Source organism: Phocoena phocoena, chromosome 1 (genome assembly GCF_963924675.1).
Source record: "Phocoena phocoena chromosome 1, mPhoPho1.1, whole genome shotgun sequence".
NCBI classification, from domain to species: Eukaryota; Metazoa; Chordata; class Mammalia; order Artiodactyla; family Phocoenidae; genus Phocoena; species Phocoena phocoena.
The window spans coordinates 9,528,063-9,555,694 of record NC_089219.1 but is presented as its reverse complement, the minus strand read 5'-3'; the positions used below and the strand labels follow the sequence as shown (position 1 = coordinate 9,555,694).

At 41.0% G+C, this 27,632-nt stretch overlaps 1 protein-coding gene across 2 annotated transcripts in view; it reads right to left on the bottom strand.

Moving 5' to 3' along the window:
- The window catches only part of VPS13D (vacuolar protein sorting 13 homolog D), a 239,477-nt gene that overhangs the window by 128,984 nt on the left and 82,861 nt on the right, over positions 1-27,632 (bottom strand). The window contains exons 37-51 of one of the 2 annotated variants that reach the window (XM_065885784.1): positions 27,492-27,632; positions 24,977-25,099; positions 22,530-22,604; positions 18,488-18,593; positions 17,292-17,444; positions 15,331-15,466; positions 14,163-14,210; positions 12,610-12,760; positions 12,309-12,519; positions 9,239-9,486; positions 7,161-7,352; positions 6,718-6,844; positions 4,892-5,034; positions 1,718-1,848; positions 1,305-1,480 (exon numbers count right to left, since the gene is read on the bottom strand). In XM_065885784.1, the coding sequence (XP_065741856.1) occupies positions 1,305-1,480; positions 1,718-1,848; positions 4,892-5,034; positions 6,718-6,844; positions 7,161-7,352; positions 9,239-9,486; positions 12,309-12,519; positions 12,610-12,760; positions 14,163-14,210; positions 15,331-15,466; positions 17,292-17,444; positions 18,488-18,593; positions 22,530-22,604; positions 24,977-25,099; positions 27,492-27,632 (2,161 nt within the window). The remainder of the gene's footprint in view (positions 1-1,304; positions 1,481-1,717; positions 1,849-4,891; positions 5,035-6,717; positions 6,845-7,160; positions 7,353-9,238; positions 9,487-12,308; positions 12,520-12,609; positions 12,761-14,162; positions 14,211-15,330; positions 15,467-17,291; positions 17,445-18,487; positions 18,594-22,529; positions 22,605-24,976; positions 25,100-27,491) is intronic. The other variant, XM_065885795.1, reaches the window with a different exon arrangement.

The following is a 27,632-nucleotide window of genomic DNA, read 5'->3' as shown; positions in this document are numbered from 1 at the left end:
ATGAGATACCACCTCACACCCATTACTATCAGAAAGGCAAAAAATAACAAGTGTTGGTGAGGGTATGGAGAAATTGGAACCCTTGTGAGCTATTGGCAGGAATGTAAAATGGTGAAATGTAAATGGTGAATGTAAAAATGGTGCTACTGTATAGCACAGGGAACTATATTCAATATCCTGTGATAAACCATAATGGAAAAGAATATGAAAGAGAATGTATATATACGTGTAACTGAATCACCATGCTGTACAGCAGAAATTAACACAACATTGTAAATCAACTATACTTGAATATATATAATTTCACTGCACTAGAGTGAAATAAAATGTAATAAACTATCACCAAAAAAAAAAAAAAAGGACGTTCTGACACATTACAACATGGACGAACCTTGAGAACATTAAGCTAAGTGAAATAAGTCACTCATAAAAAGACAAATATTGTATGATTTCACTTATCTGAGGTACCTAGAGTAGTCAAATTCATACAGAAAGGAAAACAGTGGTTGCCAGGGGTTAAGAAAGGGAAAAAGAGGAGCAGTTGTTTAATGGGTACAGAGTTTCCATTTTGCAAGAGGAAAAGAGTTTAGGAGACTGTTTGCACAACATGAATGTACTTAACACTAGTGAAGTTAAAAATGGTGAAGATAGTAAATTTTACGTTATGTGCCTGAGGCCCACAAAATCATCTCTGGGTCTTTATGCTATCTTTCTCATATGGTATGTGTATTTTACCACAATTTTTAAAGTTTAATACATTTTTTTTTTAAGCAATGGATGAAAGCAGAAAAAGAAAGCAGTCATCCTGTACTACTTGAGGCTGAATTTTGTTGATTTTTCTTAACAAGGACCTGAGGGTCACTGGGTTGGGCTAAGAAGGCCAGGTGATTTACTGAAACCGCATCAAATGAGAGAAGAGTTTGTACAATGTGCAAGAACAGACAAAAACATTTATAATCAAAGCTGCCATCTAAATGCTGACAGAGTTGTGGGTAACAGTGAGATCAGTACTACCCCCTGAACATGTGACCTCAGACGACAGCAAGTGCACAATGGTCAAAACTGTCAATGTTCCCTTTAACTCACTGCATCAAAATGTTCACTCCTCCTTGCCTGGTCTTTGCAGTTTTATGACCTTTGAGCCAGAAACATATGTGTGCATTTCATGAAGAGTAGTCTTACTATTTATTACTATTTACAGCTTTATAAATATCTGAAATTTATATGGTATTTATAGCTTACTATTTACATTACTGCACCTCAATTGAGGCTACTTTTTGTCTAAATATAGTCTCTGAACTTACCTCATGTTGATATGGAAGGAATTATTCTTGTTGACTTCAAAGCCTCCAGACCAAATACAATTGGGAACATCCATCAATCGGACACATAACAGCTGATCGTAGTCATTCCGAGGCCAATGGAACACCACACTGGAACCAGGAAGGGTGGAAATGTAACCTTCAGGATTGGCTGTTCCCTAAAACACACAGGATCATTGGTTTTAGTCAAAAGCCAAGTCAAGATGTAAATGCTTACTGAGTATCTATCTACTCTGAGCCTTGCCCTCTACCAGGAGCTATATTTAGGATACCAAAGGCACAAAATGATTATTCACATCAAAAAACTTAGTGTTGACGGGGAGATAAGCCCTGGCATTAAAACTCACTGTGCTATTAAATAAATACTAGTTAATCTTCAAAAGCAAGCTGCTTACCTGTCCCCTGGCAAATTCCCTCTGTGCAAATGCAAGCTTGTGAGATGATTTATTATCTAACAGGTAACGGGGAGCGAAGATTACCATACAGGTGTCGATATATCGGCCTCGGCCTTTCTTGACATCAATACCTACAAATAACAAGAACCAGTTCCATGAGTTAATCAGAAGGAAAAAAATTTGTGGTCTAAAAAAATTAAATAGCCTTCACAATTTCTCTGAAAAAACAATTGTAGCACCCAGAGAATCTGTCAAGGCTCCTAAGAATGGAATGAAAACAGCAACAGCACTCAAAGTATTATACTTTATTCCCATTTAGGCCTTAAAAAGTCTCCATGGCAACATCAATGTTCCCATAATTCCTAGCTTCTTCAAAAAGTGTGTACAACTATAACAACAACTAAAACACACAGGTGTTCAGTTTGGTTTCCATTTATAAAACTAAGACAGGGACTTCCCTGGTGGCGCAGTGGCTAAGAATCCGCCTGCCAATGCAGGGGACACAGGTTCAAGCCCTGGTCCGGGAAGATCCCACATGCCGCAGAGCAACTAAGCCCGTGCGCCACAACTACTGAGCCTGTGCTCTAGAGTCTGCGAGCCACAACTACTGAGCCTGTGCTCTAGAGCCTGCAAGCTACAACTACTGAGTCCATGTACCACAACTACTGAAGCCTGCACGCCTACAGCCCGTGCTCTGCAACAAGAGAAGCCACTGCAATGAGAAGCCTGCCTGCCGCAACGAAGAGTAGCCCCTGTTCACTGCAACTAGAGAAAGCCCGTGCGCAGCGATGAAGACCCAACACAGCCAAAAATAAATAAATTTATTAAAAAAAACAACTAAGACAGTTTATGTGATACATTTCTGCTTACACATGGGACACAAAATTTCCTCCTAGAGAACTTGCCCCTTTTACAGCATATCGTAGAAATTTCATTATTACTTAACTGGCTTCTGCAACTGCCCTGAACTCAGCTGACTCTTCTAGTATTTTCTTTAAGCCCACTGCCCAAGAAGCCAGCTCAAACATAATGCTAGATACTACAGAATTTATTCCTTCATAAAATAAATGTTTTCAGTACCTACTAGGTACTGGGGAAAAAAAAAGGCAAACAAAACACATACCAAGGAAAAAAAGACATAGTCAATCAAAAAGAAATCTCAAAACACCAGGTTCCAAAGAAAGAAAGAAAAATGAAATAGCACTACATTCTTAGAAACTCTGCTAACAACTTTTAAAAATATGAAACTCAGTGGATGAATTCATTCATTCATTCAGACAATGAATAAAGCAACTATATTCAAGGCACTGGGCTGAGCACTGGTTATAAAACGATAAAAATGTTTATGGTAAAAATAATAAAAAATAATAAGTTATTGAATTCTTAATACATGCTACACCCTCCACCAAAGGCTCAACATTTAATTCTCATAACAACCTCTTATCAGTTAGGTATTTTCATTCCTTCATTTTTGCAGATGAAGAAACTAAGGCAGGGAAAGCTGGGTAACTTGCCCTGGGTCACGCAGCCAGTGGGTGGCATAGATGGATTTAAACCCAGGCAGCCTGCCTCGGGAGTCCTTGCTCACATCGTGATGGGACATATACAAGGACCCTACCAGTAGTCAACAAGTATCAAGAGACCATAAAAAGAGAAGAGACCTTAGGATATGACAACTAGGTGCCCTGGATGTTCCAACGTAATTCCAATTATAAATATTCTGATCTGTTAACTCCCTAATTCACTTGTACTGGTGTTCCTTTAATTTAAGTCTCAAAAATAGCTGAAAGAGTGAGCAAATCACAGAAACAAAATCACTGAAACTCTGTATGAAGCAGCCTTTGCCTATTCAAGGGGTGGAGCAAAAAAATGTGAGGAAAAAGTAAAGAAAATTATCCTCAGCTGGAGGATCAGATACACTTGATTTCTTCTATTAAAAGTCTTAATGTCAACTTTAAAGTAGACAGCTTCCATGTCAAGGGAGCATACATGCAAATTCATGTTTAAAAAAACAAAAAGCTAACTCTACTTGGAAGAGAGCCTTCTACTAATAAACCTTCAAACACTTAAACATATCACTGACTCCATGGGATTCAAGGTAAACAGCTAAATGATACCATCTCAATTTTTCCTTTTATAACACGACTCTTTACATCGACACTGTCCAAAACAGTAGCCACTAGTCATACATGATCACTTACACTAACCAAAATGAAATGAGAAATTCGATTTCTTTGTCACGCCCACCAGTTTTTAGTAAGGTACTCTCAAGTGCTCAGCAGCCACGCGTGCTAGTGCCTCCTGATTGGACAGTACAAAACAGAACATTTCCTCCTGATTGGACAGTACAAAACAGAACACTTCCACCTGATTGGACAGTACAAAACAGAACACTTCCACCTTCCCAAAGAGTTAAATGGTTTCCCAACATTCAATACTAAACAGTGCTTTGAGATCCTTGGAAATTATATATGAAAGGCAAGATGCACTGCTAACATTTTAAACCTGAGACATTTAAATCAAGTTTGTCTTAACCCTTTGGAAAATCTTTTGCGTGTTCCAGGTGGCCACGAGGCATATAGGTACAGCATCCTCCCCTTCCCTCACCACCCCGCCACGTCCAGAAGCTAAGCTAGTTAGGGCCTTCTAATTACCACAACCACCAAGTGCATTTTATTATATTTTTTGCCTCAAATGTGGACACCCCAGTTGTAATCCTACTTCTAACAGACTTCCCCTTTATCTGGACAAGTCACTTAACCTCTCTCTGCTTCAGTTTCAAGTAGAACAATGCTTCTTACCCTCTTAGGGTTTGCAAGTTTTAATGAATGCGTGGGAAATGCTTGGAGGATAAAAAGCATTCTAAGTGTTCCTATTATTCCCATGAAAAACAAGGATTCAAGCCAAACTGATACTCTCCTGACACAGGTGAGTCTGAAATTAAACAGAGCCTCAGACCTCAAAAGGGCAGTGTTCAGGTGGCTCCTTAGATCCCTAGGAGAATAGATCTGTGTTGATATCAATCTAGCATTCAGAGAACAGATACCTGACCCAATGCCAAATGAGAAAATCAGCACTTGCAGCGAAGCCAAAATGTATGGCCAACTTATCCCTCCAAGCCTGAAGTCATCGGCCCATGGTTCCGATTCTCCCGCTGCCCCAAATATAACCCACCAATGTTATAGATCAGCCCTGGGCGGTTTCCTTGCTGGATGACTCTCAAAGCTCGGACACCACTACCACCATCCAGTGAGAAGCCCTGACACCAGCCCGGCATGCCTTCAGGATGAATCCCCCTTCCGATTCTCATCGTGCAGCTGTGGAGCAGAAAAGCAAAGATGTACACATTCGTCCATAAGAAAGTCTTATCTACCGGTTCTAATCAGGAAGCACTGCTGTGGCTATCAGCCAAAATTAGAACTCTAATACTGACTCTTCCACATTCTCATGTGATTCCCAAACACAGAAAGGCAATTAATCAGTGGTCAAAACTCTATCTCAGAGGTAGCCACAGTTCAATAATGTGTAAAAATGTACTGACCTCCACAACTAAATGCTTTAGGAGAAAACATTATGATTCTGTGAGCATAAGACAGGAGGAAAATGCTACAGTATCTGAAAAACAAAGATTCAAAGCAAATTGATATTTTCCTGACTCCGAAATACCCTGAACCTATGAGAGAAGTATATACAGAAGATGCAGCTAGTGGTACGTTCTTTCAAGGGCCTGGTACTACCATTTAGTTGGTCAGCGTCCTGTCACGGATCCTGGAAACATAATTCCTGAATGTGTGTTCCAGCTCTACCACTAACAAGCAATGTAACCTTGGGCGGGTAACTCTTTCTGAGCCTCAGTTTCCTCATGTAAAAACAAAACAAGGGGCTTCCCTGGTGGCGCAGTGGTTGAGAGTCCACCTGCCGATGCAGGGGACACGGGTTCGTGCCTCAGTCCGGGAAGATCCCACATGCCGCGGAGCGGCTGGGCCCGTGAGCCATGGCCGCTGGGCCTGTGCTCCGCAACGGGAGAGGCCACAGCAGTGAGAGGCCCACGTACCACAAAAAAACAAAAAAAACACACACAAAAAAACCAAAACAAGATTCCCTGTGCTGCCTAATCTACTGAAATGTTGGGAGAATCAATTGAGATAGTTTATGTGGAAATGCTTTGGGGACTGTGAATTCCATACACAAAACAAACTGTGTTTCAAACGTCAAGTCCTGGATGCTGACCACGTCAAGTGGCTGTTTGTGGCCAGCACCCTGGTCAATCGTCTCCAGACTCCAGCAGCAGCCCAGAGTCCAGCCCTCCCTGGTAGATGCATCTGTATCCACTGGCAAGTACTACTCCCTAAGCCCTCCTGTAAGTTTGCAGCACATTTCTACAGATAATGGGGTATGGAATATTAGCAGTATCAGATACACTTAAGTATTTTTGGATTAAGGCTATAAATCAGAAGACCCCTGTAAAAAGAAGAATGCCAAAACCAAGAACAAACGTGAATTAATGCTCTACATGCAACGAGTGCTTTGAGATCTTGAAATGGCACATTTTATTTCAACAGAAAAAGAGATGGATTTCAAAACCTTACACAAAAGGACCTGGACTGGATTAATAGGGTGGAGGCTCTACCAAAGGGCCATCCATCTCCCCTCTGAAGTCAGCTCCTCTGCCTGCTCTGAGAGCTTCCAGGGGAGAGAAACCGTGCAGAGAAGAGAACGTGTGGGTCTCTCTCCATCAGCAGAGTTATGAATAGAACTACTTCAATACACGGAAAATAAAACTGGCTTTCATTATAAACCAACCAAATGGTTTATTTTCAATATCGAGTAACACAGAAATTAGATCTGAAAAAATCCCATTAAGTCATGGTCCTGTTCCCCTGCCAAGTCAGGATTGTTATCTACAGTATATTTCTACTTACACGGATCTACTAGAGCCTTTGCTAATTTCTCCCTTCCCTGGGAGCTTACTTCCCCTTCCCGTAGATGACTGCACTCACAGGCTTGGCTGCTCTTTGTCAGCGTAGCAGAACAAGAGAGGGCTCAGGCTCCGGGCCAGCTCATGCTCTTCAAACTGGCCTGCAGCATCCATTCTCGCATTGTCCTGTCTGAAGATCAGTGGGAGCCCTTTAGGAAGGAGGGGGAAAGTTTATATCAATCCCAGCCGGTGTACCCAGGACATATACAAATAATAAAAGGAAAAAAAATCACCAAGGGGGAAAATGGTGAAAACTGAATTTATTTGGTGGGCTTGCTCAGTCGTTGTCCAAAAGGCCAGTCTTGACCATGATTAAGCACTTCTTATGGAAACAGGAAAGTAAGTTTAGCAGCTTATACTGTTGAGGTAATCTGTTTGCATTGGCTCCATTTAGTTAGCTGAGCAGATAAATCTGAATTCCCACGACCAACTCCAAAGGCCTACTTGAGCATCCTCTGTACATACCTGTTTTGTTAATCAACCAATACGGAGCCGAAATGAAGATCTTTAAAGATCCTTCTGCTCGACACACGATCCGGATGGTGAGGTTCAGCTGCCGCCGGTTGATGTCATAGAGCCTCATTCTTACCATATAGTTTTGGGTTCCAGATGGAATAAGCAATTCTTTACAGAGTGGAAAATTTTCCAATGACACCCCTAAAGAAGATACAAGCTATTGTCTTTCAGAGTTCTCACTTTAGTTTGTCAAAACAGTCCACGGCCAAACTGAATTGGATTGCTCTGGAAAAATCAATAACCACGTATTCAACAGGCAAAAATCTCATTGGAATGGCCATCTTCCTTTAGCTGGGATGAGAATAAATATGGTCTAGAAGTCACACTAGGGAGTCTGAACTGCATAATAATTCGAAGAATGAAAGTACCCAAAGGTTATCAATAACAGCTCTGGTATTAAGAGTTTACTATACCTCAGGCCTTGAGCTGGGTGCCTGAAACCCAGTAAAGGCAAGTAGAGAGTAAGAGTTAAGGTTTTCTGCAGCCTCCCCGCCTGGCTTCAAATTCCCTGTCTGTCCTCACAGCTGCGTGATGTGTGGCAAGCCATTTAACCTTGCTGTGTCCATCTGCCAAATGGGGATAATAACAGGATCTACTTCTCGGGCTTCTTATTAAAAGTGACGATCCACAGGGAGCATGAGTGTCAAGATGAGGAGTGCTTGGTGTGCACGCAGTGATGAGGGGGGTGGGGGCAGGACATTCCCATTCCATACAGGGGCTCAAGAAATATTTGTTGAAGAAATAATAAATGTCAGGACAAAGACCTATTTTCTTTAAAACAGACAACTAGAATTGCACTATTTTTCTTTTCTAAATTAAGCTCAAGGATTTACATATTCAAAAATGTAAGCTTATCACTGAGGGACACATTGCTGAAGTTCAGTGAGTTTCAGGATCCCCATCAGTAAAATGGGGAAAACAGCTGTCCCTCTTCCTGAAACATCCATTGTTGTGAAGATCAAATGAGATGATATTATGAAATCACAAAACTGTGAAAAGGTAAATATCTAAGTCCTTATTACTTCAACATGCCTACAACAGCCTTAAAGAAAACTTACTTCCTGTCCCAAATCCAGAAGTACCTTGTTGCTACAAGTGCTACAAATATGATAATGACCCCCTCCCTTGACTTCATTCATGAAATGAAATTTCTTGATACATTAACTATTCTAAACCTCAATGTCTTTGTCAGTAAAATGGGACAAATAACTATTGCTGTAAGGATTATATAAGATCAAGTATATGAAAGTATTTGACATACTGCCTGAAGTACACAGTACATGCTTACCTAACGTTTTTCCCTTTCGTGTAAAGAGAAGAGACATGATTTTGCTCATTCTGTAGCTGGTAAAAAGCACCGTTTGAAAAGTTGAAATGACTTCCTTTACTCACACATCAAGTGAGCAACATTAAGAAAAAAGGCTGTGTTGGGGCTTCCCTGGTGGTGCAGTGATTAAGAATCCGCCTGCCAATGCAGGGGACAAGGGTTTGAGCCCTGGACCAAGAGGATCCCACATGCCACGGAGCAACTGGGCCTGTGCGCCACAACTGCTGAGCCTGCGCTCTGGAGCCCACAAGCCACAACTACTGGGCTCTCATGCCACAGCTACTGAAGGCTGCGTACCTAGATCCTGTGCTCTGCCGTGGGAGAGGCCACCGCAATGAGAAGCCCACGCACCGCAACAAGGAGTGGCCCCCAATCGCCATAACTAGAGAAAGCCCGTGTGCGCAGCAGCGAAGACCCAACGCAGCCAAAAATATAAATAAATAAATTTATTTTTAAAAAAAAAAAGGCTATGTTGAGTGCTTGCTCTGTAAATCTCTTAGTTTTGTTCGGGTTTTTTGTTTCGATGATTTTCTATATTAGAAGTTTTGCTTTTCTTTTTTTAACTGCATAAATCCTTTGAGCTGGCTTATTGAGGTATTATATGTGCTACAATTTCTCTAAAACTTTCCCAAATAGTCACAAAATATCCACCCACACGTTCACAGAATTATTACAGATAATTATTTGATTAAATCCTTACCCAGTTCAATGTTCTGGGAGGTATCAGCTGTGTGGAGAGCCACCTCTTTGCCAGGTTTCAGTGTCCCATTAATGGGCATTCCTTTAACATAAAAATCAAGTTCACAAGGTAGCAAGTTGCAGATTACCACTGTTGGCAGGAGATATATGGTATGCCCAGGCTGTCTGAAAATCTGTTTTGCACTGTCAGAAAATATGTTGGAGGGCATGTAATCTGGATAATTCTCTTTCTTTATGGCCACACAAAACCTATGACGACAAAATGGTGTAGAAGTCATCAGCTTGAATGAAGAGCTTGAATTTTTTTCTCCTTAGCTAAGTATGAGACAGGATTACATTAAAATGGCACAATAATTTAGTAAGATATTTGCAGTTTTCAATCCAAACACATTCACTAAGGCATAATCAAATGACAATAAAACGTACAGATTTTAAATGTTCTGTCTGATGAATTCTGACAATTACAGACACCTCTATAACCATCACCCAAAACCAATTAGAGAATATTTCTCTCACTCCAGAAAGTTCCCTCATATCCCTTTCCAATCAATATCCTCTCCCATCATTCAAGCAACCACTTTCTGATTTATCATTATAAATTAGTTGTGCCTGTTCCTGAACTGCATATAAATGGAATGATACAATCTGTACAGCTCTTTGTGTCTGGGTTTTTTTTTTTGCTGTTGTATGCATCAGTATTTCATATGCCAATGTGTGAATATACCATTTTTTAAAAATTCATTATCCTGTTGATAACCAATTGGGTGGTATCTCCAGATCAATTTAGCGAGAATGGAAATCCTAACAATGCTTGAGTCTTCCAATCTGTGAACTTGGTTATATCTTTCCACTTAGTTATTAGGTTTTCTTTAATATCACTCAGCAATGTTTTGTAATTTTTAGGGTAAAAGACTGGTACATCATTCCTTAGACTGATTCCTGAATAATTAAATTTTTTTTGGTAGTATTGTAAACTGTGTTTTTAAATCACATTTTTCAATTGTTCATGGCTAGAATATAGCATATAATTATTGATTTCTATAGGTTGATCTTGAATCCTAAAATCTTGATAAATTATTAGGTCTCATGCTTTTTTTTAAAAAAAATTTATTAATTTTCAAATGTTAAGCTAATCTTAACTGGGATAAACCACACTTGCTGGAAGCTATTTGGTAGTATTTTGTCAAGAATTTTTGCATCTCTTCGTGGGGGAATACTGGTTTGTAGCTTTCTTTTTTTGATAATAATTGTATCAGTTTTGGCATCACGGATATGCTGGCCTCATAAAATGAGTCAGAACTATTCCCTCCTCCCCTACTTTCTGAAAGCGTCTGCAAAAAGCTGGTATGATTTTCTCCTTAAACATCTGGTAGAATTCACTAATGAAGTTATATGGTCCTAGAATGTCCTCTGAGTGAAGATATTTTATTATAAATTAAATTTCTTTAATAGATATTGGGGCCATTTGGATTTTTTGTTTCTTCTTTGTATTACTTTTGGTAATCTGTGTTTTTCAAGAAATTTGTCATTCCGGTGTGGAATTTATTTGTATAAAATTGTTCATACATCTCCTTTTAATCCTTTTAATATCTGCAGGATCTATAATAATTCTCCATTTTTCATTCCTTATACGCTAATTTGTGTCTTCTCGCTTTTCATCATGATTGGTCTTATTAGAGGTTTATCAAATTTATGAATCCTTTCAAAAAGCCAGTTTTGACATTGTTGATTTTTCCTACTGTTTGTTTTCTACTTCATTGATTTCCATACTTATTTTCTTTTTCTCTTCCTATTTCTTTGTGTTTAATTTATTCTTCTACCTTAAGGTAGAAGTTTACATCAGTGATTTTACATCTTCCTTATTTTCTAATGCGAGCATTAAAAGCTATACATTTCCCTTTAGAACTGCTTTTGCTGCAACTCCTACATTTTAATATGTCCAGTTTTTATTATTATTCACTTTGAAATATTTCCTTTGTGATGTCTTTTTGACCATGGGTTGTTTCGAAATGTATTGTTTAATTTTCAAGTATTTGGGGGTTTTGTAAGCATCTTATTGTTTTGTTTTCTAGTTTAATACTATTATAATGATGAAATACATTGTGTAGGGTTTCAATTCTTTAATATTTATTGATCTTATGGCCCAGTAGAGGGTCTCTCCTGATGAATGTTCCACACATACTCGAAATGAATGTGCAATCTGGAATTGTTGGTTACAGTGCTTTATAAATGCCCACTGTGACAAGCTGGTTGACAGCACTGTTCAAATTCGCTTATGTGTTTATTGTTTTTGTTGGTTTGTTTTATAAATTACTGACAGGGAAGTGTTAAAGTCACCGGTTTTGTCTGTGTATTTATCTGTTTCTCCCTTTAGTCTGTCAACAATTGGCAAATCTCAATAAAGGGTACAGTGGAATTCTTTAGTCTTCTTCTACTCCTCTGTGAGTTTAACTAAGTGGATGCCTGTTTTTGCTATAAAGGAAACTAAAGCTGATCATCTCTAATCTAAATAAGTTTAAAGTCTAAGTTTAGAAGGATCTAACAATCACAATCCAGTATTTTTTCTAACATATGAATTTAGTAACATATTACTTGCAGTCTTCAGAAGAGGAGACAGGAGTCTAAATGACAATATAATTTTGTCAGAGTCCCCATGAGAAGTCAGCACTAGGTACATGAACCTTCACCCAAATTCCTTTGAGTCATTTGAAAAACTCCCAACCCCCAGGATTTTGCTTCCCAATTTAGGAATGAGAACTGGTCATTGTTTTTTCTTCCCTCCCTACGTGTCTTCTCTTTATGCTGATGCAGACACACCAGTTTCTAATCGTATATGTGTGAGTAGTGGGTTTGTGACTGTTTCTTCCATAAATATTAGATAAGTAACTGCCACGCTCCCGCCCACGGTTAACCCATGAATTCGTATGAACCTAACACTTACGGAATAAAAGAACTTAAGGAATAACAACTTTAGGGCTTTAAATAAGCACGACCGAATCACTAAGGGTCCTTAGAGAAAGAATGAAGAAAAACATGGCAAAATATACATGTCACTGCTGTGCCACACATACCTGAAGAATCGGCTTTTTTCCGCATCCATAGAGTGGCACTCTCGTTTGCTGCTACTAACCTCTGTAGTCTTCACTACATTGGTCCAGTGAATAGGAGCCTTACAGAAAAACACACCCAGTCCTTTGGGCCGGGCCTGCAGCCGCCAAGAAGTGAGGTGTAAAGGCACGGCAAATGAATCACCTGGCATGATGGCGGGAAGGACCACAGGCTCTGCCAGAGAAAGACGGGTTAGCAGTTTCAGGAGTGGTTGCCCACCCCAAAGTCCATCTAGGGTAAAAGAAGGACAATGTCAAAACTTACTGTCTGGAGCTGATGGGCTGTCCAGTCTTAGTTCCATTGGCGTCTCCAGTCTGTTCTTCACAGTGAGGGCTGATCGGACAGTGATCACTTTCCGAGCACTGCCTTCCATGGTCACTGCAAAGACGACCCGGACAGGTGGGAGTGAAGAGAACTGTGAAAAAGAGAAAAGTAATAAAGAGTTTAGCTGTGCTTTTGAAAAACACACAAAATACAATAATACCGACCAGAATGCCTACATCTAAAGCATCTTATTATTACTATAGCTCTTCAGTGAAATGAGTCATTAAGCCCTAAAACCACTCCACTTTAATAGGAGTGAATACCCTCTTAATACTCACTACAGTAACAGCCAATTCTAAAGAGTTATTTGTACTGGTATGCCTTTCACAGGAAAAATAACTTTTTTTCCTAAATGTCATAAAATTTACTCGATATGCCCATACACTATTTGTTGACACGTCTATAAGAAAACCAACATTTGTATATCAAAGAATTTTAAAAACAAACTTCTTCTTCACAATAATTTTCTAAGTTCGGTTCAGTGATCACTCTTTTTCTGAACACCAAGAAACTCAAGATAATGGAGGGAAATCATTTATTTATGGTCTTGGCTGGATGCAGCCACTACTTTCTTTTTGCGTATGTTCATTCACATATTCAAAACACATTTTGTACTGCTACCATGTGCCAGGAATGTAGCAATCTTTTTAAGTATAAAATTCCACATTAGGCATACCAAAGAGAAGGTTTCTAAAGCTATTATTCTGTGTATCCAGAACATACTGATAGCGCTTGTTGATGGGAGAAACAAATGACACTACATCCAAGCTTTCCATACTGCCAGTTGTTTTCATTAAAGCAAACAGTATGTGAAAACCAACCTAATAAACAATCAAATGACAAGCTCCATGTTTTGAACCAAGGTTTCTAGAAAGTCCTAATGAAAAGGCAAAGTACAGTCTTCTAGGGTGTTATTAGAGGGACACAATCATCACCAAAGCTTCCAGTGACCCATCCCAGTAAAGCCCCAGGAGAGCCAAGGCCCAATAACAGTTGTTTTAAATCTTGATCTTGTTGCCTCTATGCTTATCTGAAATTTCACATTTTAAAACTTACTAAAGTAAGTTTTAGTAAGGGAAAAGAAATTTAGTAAGGGAAATTTAGTAAGGGAAAAGAAATTATAGGCAAAAACCTCAAAAAAGCATTTTAATGTCATCCTGTGGTGATGTTTCAAAAATCAGATGAGGGAAGAAAAAATCTGTTTTTCATTCTTAGTTATTTTCATGACCTTTGGGCCAAAACCTATAAAATATGTATAGCCATACAAAGGTTAATTTATATTTAACTTGGAGAGAAAAGGAGACCTTGGACTAAAACATTTGCCTTTTGTTCTCCTTCCCTGTAATATTCAGTCTCACATACTAAGTTAGGTGAAAACGTTTTCTTGCAAGTTCTTGTAAAAGGAAGGAAATCATTAATAGAAAAGGAAAAAGGTCCAGTGGTCATCAAGAACTATGTGTGTAAACGCAGTGACACAGGAAAATCATACTCACATAAACCTGGGGATGGATAATATTTGTCCTACTGCTTGGGCTACCAATCTAAGAAAGATTCCAAAAGTCAGAGATTCAGTACAGACCTAAGATAACAGGCATCGTTAAATTCAATGACAATATAAGTTGCTTGAAAAGGTGGTTTTATAAATACTCTTAGGTAAAGTATGTTCTACTATGAAAAGAAAACATCTTGGAAAAAATGGGAACAGCAATATTCATTTTACAACCATTCAGGATATACAAAATTTCTCCAGAATGCATCAATAAAATAGAAAGGTATCTCCGGGGGGGAATTAGTCCTTTTATTACTGGACATGAACTTAGGCAGAAAAGTAACTTTGAAAGAAAGTTTCTTTTTCTAAGAAACTTGGGGCACAAGAGAAGAACAATGAAAAGAACAGTGTCCTCCAAGAATATATTTCATGAAGCAGCAAGCATGAGGAAGGCTACAATATCTCTGCAAATCTGTGCTTTCCTATTCATCACTGGCTACTCAAAACTGAGCACAGTTACCCCATGAAGTACACCCCACGAGTATCCGGCAAGAGCACCCGTGGTGGTCATATCAGCTAGGATGTCAGCCTCTGCCTGCACATTCTAGTCAGGGATGCCACATTCCCCAAGGCTGGCCCTCCAACCCCTAGAACTATAGGCTGGGGTAAAATCAGGGCAAGGGTGTGTGAGAGGATGCATGACCAGAAAATAAACAACGTGGACATCGATCTTCATGCCGGAGAGGAGAATTTGGAGACACGGAGCTAGAAGGATCAAGGAGCAGCATTATAAAAGCGTAAAGAAGACAGTGTATAAAGGAAGCATAACAGTATGTGAAATAAAGCCAATATGTTTGGCAAACTCGCAAATTGCCGGTTGGCCCGGGTGAGTATAAAATGGATCTACACAGGTTGGATAATATGTGTCCGTGTCAATCTTAGATCTTGTTTCTCTACTAAAACTAACCATTGGCTGGCTTATCTACATAGTGATTACCAATGCCTATGACTGACCCAAATAATCTTGGGTATTCCTCCTGGGCTAGGAAAAATGAAGAACAAGAAAATGTCACTAGAGCAAGGCTACTACAGGCCTGTCTGATGGTCTGGCTTTAAGGGGGTGTGGCTAGGGCACAATCCTGCCACTGAACACGCTTTCCACAGCCGCGCACCGTAGAGGAAGAGGAATTCTTATCTGGCGCAGCGTATCGGAAAAAGGTGCCGACTTTGTCCACTGACACTGGGCTCACTTGCTCCCAGCCGTTCACTCTCACTTGCAGTTGATGGATCCGGAGGTCATGGGTGTGTCTGTCAGGCAGAACACAGAAAAAGACATTAAGCACAATCCTAGCCAGGGAAGAGAAGCAGAAGCAGAGCCTGAAATCAGATTTACTATATAATGACATAAAGACCCAGTTGTCTAAATAAACCTTTCGGTGATTACCTAATGCAAGGGAAATCAAGAGGATATTTTAGCTGAGTCTCACACTTAAAACAAAGCTGCAAGATCTATAAAGCCTGAGCAAGAGTGGCATCTGCCCTCCCTTTATACAAACCACGTGAATCCTGTGAACTAGCTCAGTCAGGTCTGTCCCCCACCGACCCCTACCTCAAACTTTATGAAATGACATCAGCTACAAGTGGTTCAGTGGGGTAGCAGAAATGCTGTGCTAGCAATTTAATCACACAACCATACTCTTGGAAATGCCTAAAATGACATTTTCTCCTTGGTTCTTTTGTGGAATCTCCTGCTTCTCTCAGAACCACACTCAGTCGTTGGGCTTTGGTCCTACAAGACTACAGACACGGTAACGAGAGACGGAGCCCGCAGAGTTTCCAGGCTGAAGTGCACAGCTGAAACTGCAGCAGAAGGCAGTGGGCAGGACAGGAGGAACAGGAGGAAACTGCACATTTAATTCTATTTTTAGATTTTGCCTAATTCAAGCCAGAAGCCTGAAATAGGGAAGTGGATTTGAGGCTGACAGGAAGGAAAGTGGGGAGGGAGGTAGGGCGTGGGGGACAGAATGCCAAAGGGGAAAACACCAGAGAAGGCATTTATTTCGATGAATTCAAGCAGGCAGGTGGGACTTGAAATGGGTTACAAAACATAGAAACTGAAACAGAAATGACAAAAAGGCCAAACCCCTTCTGATACAACAGAGGCAGTGCTTATTAAGAAATACAGTGAACAGTTCTATAATTTAGCTTCTCCAGGAACCTTGTAGAACAGAAAAATGCTCACCACTCATCCCTGGAAATTCTAATGTGGCTTCCAGGTACATGTGCCCAGCACAGTGATTTTTTTTTTTAACTATTTTTTTGCTGAAAATCACTGGAGGCCCCCAAGTTCAGAACTCGTGCCGCTAGGGAGTAATGTGCGCCGATGCAGAGCTATACAGAAGGAAGAAGTATTTGAGGAGCAGGTTTCCACACAAAGAATTAGAGCACCATGAACGCATGTGACCACAGAAGGCTGAAGCCAATCTCTTAAATTTGAGATAATGAGGCTCAAACACTAAAATCTTAACCTATTCGTTATCCACTGGACAGCCCTTCCACTTAAAAATGTGTGCATATAAAAGAACATTCTACTACATATTTTATGATCTCTCGGTAACTAGACACAACGTTTTCACATTTATTCTCGTCCTCTGGCTGGCGATTTTGAGTGCATCAGTGAGCAGTCTCCCTAGGTGAGTTATTCTCTCCTCCTTAGAATCAGAGTATCTTATCATTATTGGCTCTGCTTCCTGAAACCATCTGCCTGCTAAAAGTGTTGTGGCATATGTGTATCTTAAAACTGAAATCAACATGCTCTGATAACCTTTTAATAATACCATGTCACCACTCCATCATGCAATGAACTGGAGGGTTATGATCTGTCTAGGCTTCAACCGAATTAGTTACAAGGAACACACCAGTTATCACCTCACATGTCAAATAAAGGGATGATTAATGGAAAGAAGTGTATTTCCAAGATGGTCATTATATTTTTTAAAAGGAAACACTGATTTCCTAAATACCTTTTAAAAATAAAACATTAAAGGCATTAACAAAGGAAAGTGAAAAGGCAAAACACTAGAGACAATTATTTTTTTCTTTTTTTTGAGGCAAAGAGTAAACCATGCTTTACCTGTGCCTTAGCTTTCCTCTTGCTTCAAATTCAAAGGGAATCTCTTCACCCGTGAGGACTTCCCGCCACTCGCTAACATTGTGAGCATCGTCAAGAAATGTTCCATTCCCTTCTGGAACCACCCCTGGACTCCCGCTGTGAGACAGTGCAGCCCTGGAACGAAATCAGACAATACCAGCTAGTCCCCCTTTCTCTCCACCTCCCTCTCACACAGCTCAGGGCTGGAAGCAGAAACCCTCCTAGAACGCAACTCACAGACATAACGCCGCATAACCTGGCTGTAAAAGAGGACCTAAAAGGTCAGTAACTCAAGTTATCTTCATGATTGATCAAAACTTCATGACCGAAACTTTAGAAACAGCTAAAAGCTATCACTGCACAGTCACCTGCCACCAGCAGCAGAGTCTGGTACACCGAGGGTGATGTAAACTAGTCATGACTTTTAACAGTAGTATTTAAGTGACTATCTAGAATTTAACAGACCTGAATTGTTTTTAAAAAACAAAGATGTCTCCTCTAGAGCATTCTCATACGTGGTGGAGGTGGGAGAAGTATGGTCTCAAATCAGCTGATTCTGTTACTCATTTCATACACTTTATTACCTAAACTGGAAAGATCAGACTGCATTTGGCAAGTTGAGCCAAGGTCTAAGCAGGCAGAAAGTTGTAAGAGAACGTTCTCACTTGGCTTAGGTAGACTCTCATTTGTTCTCCTAACTCCACCCAGTTCCATCTGGACTCAAGTGCGTTTCAGGTTTGGAAGATAATTCGGGGTGGGGGGGAGGGGATATGAGAGGTGTTTTCAAGCCCTTGTAGAAGAAAAATGGGCAAAACATTTGGCTTAATAACCATATACAGCTTGTTTTAAAAGGGGGAGTAGAATGGGGGCCGACGAGAAAGGGTGGAATGACTTTTGTTTCACATCCTTAATTTGCTCAACTTTTACTTTAAAAACAAATAGATACCAGGATCAAGATCACAATTTGGATACTTCAGACTCAAGACCTGCTTCTCTGACTACAGACTCTACACAGAACCAGAACCTCCAACGTAGACCTCAGCAAGACAGCAAGCTATTGATTCAAATACAATCAATCCCAAGAGCCTCAGGGAGGCCCCACCTTACTCTGCTGGGCTGGTACACAGGAGCCTTTGGTGGCAGAGATGGCTCTAGGTGACAGATTCAGTGCTCCTTACCTGGTGGGCGTGGTAGTCAGGGTGGCAAACCACAAAGTGCAGCCCGTGTGATTCCTCAGAGCAAAAGGGACGAATGGCTGCCGGCGCTTTGGGGCCTTCATCTCTGCTGTGAGCAAACAGAAGGCCGTCAGCATGTGCCCTGGCCCGTGCGGCAGACACCCTCCCCATACCTGGAGACAGTGCCCAAAATTGCCTCTGTGCAAAGGAGCTGAAGGTGGAGAGGAAAAAAAGGAACCACCACAGGTGTGTTGACAGGCCAAGTGGGATGTCTCCAAGTATTCTGCCGCCTGCTACGAGATGACTCGGTCCCCCCGACAACTGACTGTGATGTGTCACGACTCTCACCCCACAATTCTCCCACAACTCTTATGGGCCTTATCTCAGAAAAGGGCATCAGACCTAATACGGCTGGCATCAGGAAAGAAAGAGAAATGGATCCCCACTACTCCCAAGAAATACAGTCTAAATGGACAACCTAAATTGTGGCAAGACAGATCGTGTGTACTTGTATCACTCTGTCCAGAACACTGGTACTTTAAGGAAGCCTCCTTTTATGTGAGAGTTACACGTGAGTCACATTATGCCTATTGTAACAAAATGGAAACATTCTTTCCTATTCTCTTATATGAAGAGTTGTGGGTTTTCCTCCCTGGAAGATCAAAAATACACTGCCCCAAAGCTATTTAAATAAAATTTTTAGCTCATTTTTTTTTTACACAGGTATCACCACCATCTGCTATCAGGCGGGGACTACGGAGACTACAAGAGGAGCGCAAAATATGATTTCCTTCACAAAACAGCTTCTCATCAGGGAAACTAGAAAGAAACACTGATCAATACAAGACTGTAAGTAATCAAATTCTAGGGAGAGTGTGACCTGACTCTAAACACTGCAAGCAGTCAGAGGGGAGGCTGAGGAAGGCTCTCCGGTGCCCGGGCTGCCCAGGGGGCTGCCCGGGGACCCGCCCGCCGCAGAGGCCCCCGGCTCCTTCCAGGGTCTGCATTTCCTCTACTGGCCACACAAAGAAAGAGGGAGGTGGCAGCAGGAACCACAAAGGAAGCAGCAACCCAGTGCCGGGAGCCTCCTGGCTGATGTGCTCAACACCACCACATGCCCCACCAACAAAAAAGGGCGAGGCCCAGTCTCACTGTGTGTCTGGCTTTAAAGCATAAAGACTGCCCGAGAAAGACCGGGACCCAAATGGTCTGCAGCTGTGGAGAAAATGACATCTAGAGGTGACTGCAATCTCCAACTGAGAACACTAGAGCAAAATTCAATTCGTCTTCCAGGACCGCATGTTTCCTGCCAGTGAAATGAAGAAGGCAAATTGCACCAGGGCCTGCCTCTCCCACTTCTCGAGAACAGCACAGGGCAATATCGTAAGTCAGCGTCATGTCTTTTAAAAAGTAATGACATTTTTGTTTTCCCTTTGTAGCTTCTAAAGTTTTCAGAAGTTAGTGCTCTGAACACTGCACAACAAGCCACTTCAGGTTAAGGCGAGTTCTGTCTTGGTAAGAACAACAGCTCAGGGGTGTCTAAGTGAATGAGTAGTCTCCAGCGTGTTCCCACAATTTTGTGGTTAGCTTTTACAGACACCCCAGATACATATAAAGATAATTTCTGCCTAGAATATGCCCATTTCTCACCCCAATGGCCTCACTTAGTTTCCAAGGTTTGCTTTAAAAAAAAAAAATTAGTGTTCATCAAGTTGAAAATTAAGGAGTAGCTGTGAGGCTGCGGACAAGAGCAGAGGGGGAGTAAAAAATTTAAGAGCTGTCAGCAGGGTAAACAGTGCTGCTCACTGTGGCACCTTGAAAGGCACTTCCCTCTCCCTAAGCAAGAGCTGCTCTGCTTTATTACAGGAGATAAAGGGCCCAGGAGGAAAAGAAGCCAGATGTGCTTTCATATCCCACTGTGAGCCAGACTCAAAGTTTCCATTTGCAAATTAGATTTAAAAAGAACAGGTGGCACACGGCTTTGATCACATCGTAACACAGAATAAAGTGCTAGGAATCCATAGAAAGATATTCACGAGTGTATTGCTTTGGAATTAAGTAGCCTGGGTAGGCACACGGCTAAGGTCCCCAAGCTTCTTGTGTGGATTACACATACCAGCAGAGACCTCAGCAACCTGCCTCTCTGAGGATAAAAATACACGGAGTGCTCACAAATCCAAACTCAACACCAGGGGACAGATCTGACATCTTCCACACCAGGGTCCAAATCAACTGTGTACTTGCCTTGGGCACAGCACCAGAGAACAAAATCCCCAAGTCTGGACTTCCCTGGTGGCGCAGCGGTTAAGAATCCACCTGCCAACGCAGGGGACGTGGGTTCGAGCCCTGGTCCGGGAAGATCCCACATGCCACGGAGCAACTAAGCCCGTGTGCCACAACTGCTGAGCCTGTGAGCCACAACTACTGAGCCCGCATGCCACAACTACTGAAGCCCCTGCGCCTAGAGCCCGTGCTCTGCAACAAGAGAAGCCACTGCAGTGAGAAGCCCGCGCACTGCAACAAAGAGTAGCCCCTGCTCGCCGCAACTAGAGAAAAGCCCACACACAACAACGAAGACCCAATATAGTCAAAAATAAATTAATTAATTAATAATTTTTAAAACAACTTTAAAAAAAAAGAACTCCCCAAGTCCACCAAAGAGAACAGTATTCCCTGGTGGCCTCAGAAAACCTCCTCTAGTGACCAGACCTAATTGGTTCATAGGCTGAAAGAACACCAAGCTCCTCATGTCCAAGTTCAGCTTAAATGGCTCCACCTGAGGAAACGTCTGCCCCTGCGGATTTGCTCCCCAGGGCAATGTGGCCATTATAAACAGTGCGGGTTCTTACACTATGTAGGCAGCTCAGCCTATCAGAAAGGACCTGGCTTGTAAATCATGAGAAATAGATTAAAGTCCCAGGTCCGCTACTAGCCAGTCATGTGAATGGAGGCAAGTTACTTAGTTTCTCTGAGCTCCTGTCCCCGTGCTAAAAAGGAATGATGCTTTGCTTAGCCTGAAAGATGAAATAACAGATACAGAAAACCTGAGAAGTATAAATCCATGGATTCTGGGCCTCGTGAGCCCTCCTCCCCACGAACACCCATCCTGGTAAAACCTTTCAGAAGAAAACCATACTACTACCCCCACACATTAATATCCTTGTTCTGAACTCCTAGCAGAGGAAGCCCAAAAGGCCCTTTTTACAAAGTAGACCGTGACCCAGGTAAAACCTTTCAGAAGAAAACCATACTACTACCCCCACACATTAATATCCTTGTTCTGAACTCCTAGCAGAGGAAGCCCAAAAGGCCCTTTTTACAAAGTAGACCGTGACCCAGGACCCGGTGGTGTCAGCCAAGCATAAGCATAAATCACTCAATTTAACTGCACTCCTTCAAACGAATGAAGAACTGAACATCTTGGGATTCTAATTCCTTGATGTTTATGATGTTTTCCTCTCGCATTTACTTACCAGTCAAGGAACCTTAAAGGATCAGAGATACAAACAAAGAACATTCTCTTTTCTACCTCCTAAGAACCTCAATTCATTTCTAAAGAAAAGATTTGTGTCTAAGCAATTATTTACCAGAAATTTGTTTCTTAGCTCTATTCCTGATCTTTATAGCTCCTATTCCACAAGCCCCTTGCATTACCATAAGAATAACATTCACTGAGTATTCTATAAATAAAGACTTGTAGCGCTGCTTGATGGAGGATGGCTTTCTTCCATTCATTTGCTTTTCAGTGTGAGACATCACCTCTAACTGACACTGGATGCTTCTGCATCATTCACTGGGAAGTTGATTCCATTTCCACTAAGGGTTAAAGCAGATGGAAGAGACAGAATGAGAATCAGCACATCACTTCCTTCTGATATAAGATGCCACTTCGTCCATTAGCTGGAAATGACCTCTCCTGTTACTAAAGCGAAGTATTCACAAGTGGGTATACCCCCATTCAGGTCCCATATTCACAGAAAATCGATGTACAAGGCAGTTCTTAAAACAGGAAAATAAAGCAAGCCCTCGCTTGGCTATACTGTACCTCTAGCATAGATCTGGTGCTCTAGGTTAGTCAGACTGGCTGTACTCCTAGTTCTAAGGTAGACAAGGGGGAGGCCTGGTAGACAGGAGAGACAACGTTAGAGCATGAGAATCAATATAGTGAAAAAGAAGACATCTCCAAAACATAAGCGCAAATAGAGTACATTACAAAAATAGCAAGCATCATGCACTTACAGGCTCATTCCTTTAGTGACTACTAAGAGCTAAGGAGGTACTTGACAAGGTGAGCAAGACAGTTTTATGCTGGCTTTTAATGTGGAGGCTGTGCTAACAGAGCATGCTCCTTTTTTTTCTCAATCGGGGAAAGAAAATGTACTCACAGTCACTTGAACAGAATGACAAGCCTTTTGAGGATTTTTAATTTAAAGCATGTATGTTCTCACATGGCATAGAAAAGTTACCAAGAGCAATCAGTACAGATTTTAGTGGGAGTCGCTCCATTCCAACTGGAAAAGGCAGTAGCAGTAGAATGCTAATCCCCCACGGGTCTCAAAAATTCAAGGGAAGGAATCAGTCTGTGTTCCAAGTTTCAACGATCTCTTCTGAGAAGTTATCTCATGGTATTATTTATATTATACATTAAACATGGAAGCTTTTAGAATTTTTTTTTTTGGGTATTTCCACAAAATGTCCTTGAATACAAAACTAATGAACTAATAATTAAGGTGCCATACCATCCAGGTGTACTTGCAGGATCTCAGCCCTTCCTGAACAAAGCCAATAATTATGTCAAAAATGAGGCCATTATTTTCTTTCCCCTGCTAAAGGAACCGTAAGAAATCAGCAGCTCCCTTAGGCTGAATTTCATATTAAGAACCTCTAAGTCAAGGGCTCATTTTGAAGCTGGCCTGAATAAAATACACAAATTTGGGGGGAATGTGACTAAATATTCTTAAATAAGAGCTGAAGGTTTGTGGTCAGTTCAACAAGATTCAAACCTCCTGACTTTCAAAACGAATGCCCAACAATTATTTTAGTAAGCCTAGTGAGAGAATACAATCCCATCTGCTGTTCTACCATCCAAGAATTCTTAATAAGTAAAGAGGTTTGGAAATTTAGGTATGTTCGTGTATGCCTAATAAAAAAGATATATTACACCTTTATAAGCCTAAGTAACCATAAAGATGTGTAAGTAAATAAAAATCCAGATTTAATTTAGCAGGCATTTAACATAGATAAGGTAGCTTATTAACTATAAAAAAAGAGGAGATGTTAAAATAAAGAGGGAGGGGAGCGGTGGGAGAGGGACAAAAGAAAACTCCTTCATCAGAATCCTGAAGATTCGGCCTTCCTAGTGTTTGCACTGAGTCTGGATTTAAGATCCCTCTGCATGAATAATGTTTTTAGAAACACATTCTCTAGGACACATTACAAAGATTATTCAGAGTCTTCTGGGTAGACTACGTTACATTCTCTTGCCACACAAATTGGGAAGGTTAGAGGAGGAGCCAGAATTGAAGCTGATGATATCTGAAAAGCCCTGGCTCCTAAGCAATGGCCTTGAGACTCAGAAGCAACAGCCTGGGAATACAGAGAGCAAGCAGAGCTGACGTGTCCTTGTCCCTCCTCCGAGAAGTACAAGGCAGATAGAAAGTCCATTTATACACCCTGAGGAGAGACGAACCAAATACTTCGTACACTAAGAAAATCCATCTTCCCATGACACGTTTGCAGACCAGATGGAACAGTTAAGTATTCATGAACTATGTGAAGTCCAGCCAAAACTCCCCAAAGAAACCACACTGAAAGAACTGGGGCTGAGTTGAATTTGGATGACAATGGCTTGTGGAACAACTAAGGACCACGCAGTTGGCCATCACAATCTCCCCAGCTCTGAGGAAATCAGAGCTCCATGGCGAAGCATTAAATAAGGAAAGAAAACATCGTTAACAGAGAACACACTGACTCCTCTTTCTTCAAGAGGCTGGGTATTCAATTCTCTTCTACTTTATAATACAGGCCCCCCTTTAAACACTTGCTTCCACGTGGGAGCCGGCCCTCCCTCTCTTCAAGAATATATCCAACCTGTCTGTCTCTAGATTTAGAAAACTGAAAAGATGTTCTTAAAGATCCAGATCAAAAGTCCCATCAATTAAAATGTTCTGATGAGTAAAACACAAACTGACCAATGGCCACTCCTGATGCATCTCCAGGTGCCCCAGTTCACGTGCCACAGGACCAGAACTTAGGAATTGCATACTGCAGGTCCTTCCTCTCCCACAATGGTGAAACTAGAGCTCATATTAAGAGTTCAGCGTTTTGTGCCAGAAAAAATGTCCCTTCCAAAGACTAAAACAGAACTACAGAAGACAGAATTTCCTGTAGGTTTTTCCATAGAAAATGATGGTTCTATTTGAATTTCTCAATTAAACATGGCTCTGTAGGTCAAAGGTGATTTAGTCAAACATTTGTAGAGAAAAATCTTACTTTGTCCAAAGCATGGAGGATCCACTGAAGAGCCCATCCAGTCTTCCGATGTGGTTGAATCTATTTCCTTGTCCTGTTTACAGTAATCTGCCATCCACGATTCCTTGGTACTTATATATTGGTCTAGAAAAAAGTCCCCAAAGATAATTAAGAACAGAAGTAGAAAGGATTGGGGTGTTCAAGTCAGATGACTTCAATTCAGCAAAACAAGCTTTTATCGAATGTCTGACTAAATGCTAGGCACCACACTAGATTCTGAGAAAGCTGGTCCCCTGAAGAACCTCATACTCCACTGGAAGAAATTAACATTAACAAAACAATCATCATCACAAAACTATATCACAATGTGAAAGGAGCTAAAACAAAGATACAAATAAAATGCTATGGGAGCGCAGAACAGGGGAAGATTTACTCTGCTTTGGCAGAAGTGGAAGAATACACACCAAAGCACATGCCAATCTTCAGAGAGGTAAGGACCTTTGTTCGGGGTCTTGAAGAATAGGTAGGGTTACCAATAGGATTAGGGATACAGGGACATTCCAGACAGAGAGAACAGCATATGCAAAGACTTCAAGACATGAAAGTACATGGCACATCTAGGGAACACTGAATACTTTGGTGTGACTTGGTACAACATACTGGGGTATAGGGACATAGCAAAGAAGTCTAGAAAAGAGAACAACTTGCTTTGTGAAGAGCATGACATGCCATGCTAAGGGGCAGGGTTTGGAGACAGAAAGACCAGTAGGAGGCTATTTTAAAAACCACCAAACTCAGGAGGCTGAAATCCAGCTGACAACTGTCCAGGAGTGGTTTTACTTTTTTGAGAGGAGAATTATAACGGGAAGAGCAAAATAATTACACACCACACTTGGATAAAGACCTTTTATACTAATTAAAGCACTACACTTTTTATTTATTTTTTAAATTAATTTTTATTGGAGTATAGTTGCTTTACAATGTTGTGTTACTTTCTTCTGTACAGCAAAGTGAATCCGCTATACGTATACACACATCTCCTCTTTTTGGGGATTTCCTTCCCACTCAGCCATAAAAAGGAATGAAATTGGGTCATTTATAGAGTACTACACTTTTTAAAACAAGAATGATTAGTTGCTGTTTTTCAGCTCCAATATTCAGCTACAGAAATGATATTTATTTAAACACTAAGAGGTCACAGCAATGTTTCTGGGTTTCAGCACAGTTTTAGGAATAAGGAATTAAAGGTTAAAAAAAGAACAGTTTTACCACTGACAAGAATGCTTTTTGGAAGATATTTTTAATTAGATACTCATCAGAAATATCAATAGAACTCTTGTGAGGTTAGCTCTCGTTTACTGTAGCTTTTCAAAGAAGAGTCCCAAACTTTATCTAAACTTCCAGATGAACAGATTATATAAGAAATCACATGGGGACCAAAATAATATGGAAGAATCATGAGATCAATTTACTATTACGTTGGTGAAATTAATGAAATAACAGTGGTTTTAAAATCTGGGGATCAATAAACTGACAGTCCCATTTCACTATACATTCTCTCCATCCTAGTCGGACATGGAATAAGCCGATGAATATCCTATGAGCCTCAACCCTACACATACACTGAAGAAAGCTCATAGATTTTCAATATAGTATGCCCTCCCTATCTGTGGGTTTTGCAGCGGATACAGAGGGCCAACTGCATTCATTGTACTAGGCCATTTTATTACAAGGGACTTGAGCATCCACAGATTTGGGTGGGGGGTGGGTGAGGGGTACGGGGTGTGGTACTGGAACCAATCCCTTTGAATACTGAGGCACAACTGTAGTATGTGTTAGCTATCACTCAGAGATAACTACCGTGTTACAAAAAATCAGATCCTGTAGATCAGTAACTCAAAGAGTCGAGTGTAGTTTCCATAGTGTAAGTAGGCACTACCTGACTGTATGATAATGTTACTCTTCTTTTGATATAAAGACAAGTATAGAGACAAGATTCTGACCCACTACATCGAATCCAGGAATGTACATTTCAGTGCTGTCAAAGAAACTTTCAGAACACACACCATCAGCTTGGCAACCCTTTAACTCAGTGATTTTCAGAGTTAGGTCAACATGCTACTTGATGGGAAACAGCACAAGCAACCTACCCTGCTACAGACAATCAAAATTGTACCTTTTAAGAATTATTCTGTGAATAGTCTGAGAGAAATGAATCTAAACTCACTTCTAGGACATTTAATAAGTCCCAGTGACCAAGCATCATGGGGAGAAAGTTCGTCATGGACATGAATGTTTCCCATGTAGTCTAAGCTCTTGCTTGATCACTGAGAGGATTAATATGGGATGCCACCTCCAGAGCTATGGGTTGAGAAGCATTATGAGGCCAGGTTAGGGTTTATCAGGAAAGCAGCCATGATGAGTAAACTGTCTGGTATGGGCCCAAGTATTTGCTAAACCAGGATTAACAGTCTTCCAGACAAGGGACTTAACGCACAGAAAAGTAACAATGTTCTAAAGACAGCTTTCCACTCACCAATTAGTACAGAGGTGATATTGATATCCAAACGGTGTTTGGCCTTGACTTCCAGCTTCAGCCGAGGAGGATGGAGACGACTAGCTGCCTGTTGTTGCCAGGATACAGAGCACGGCCAGGGCTCAATAAATGGCTCCCAGC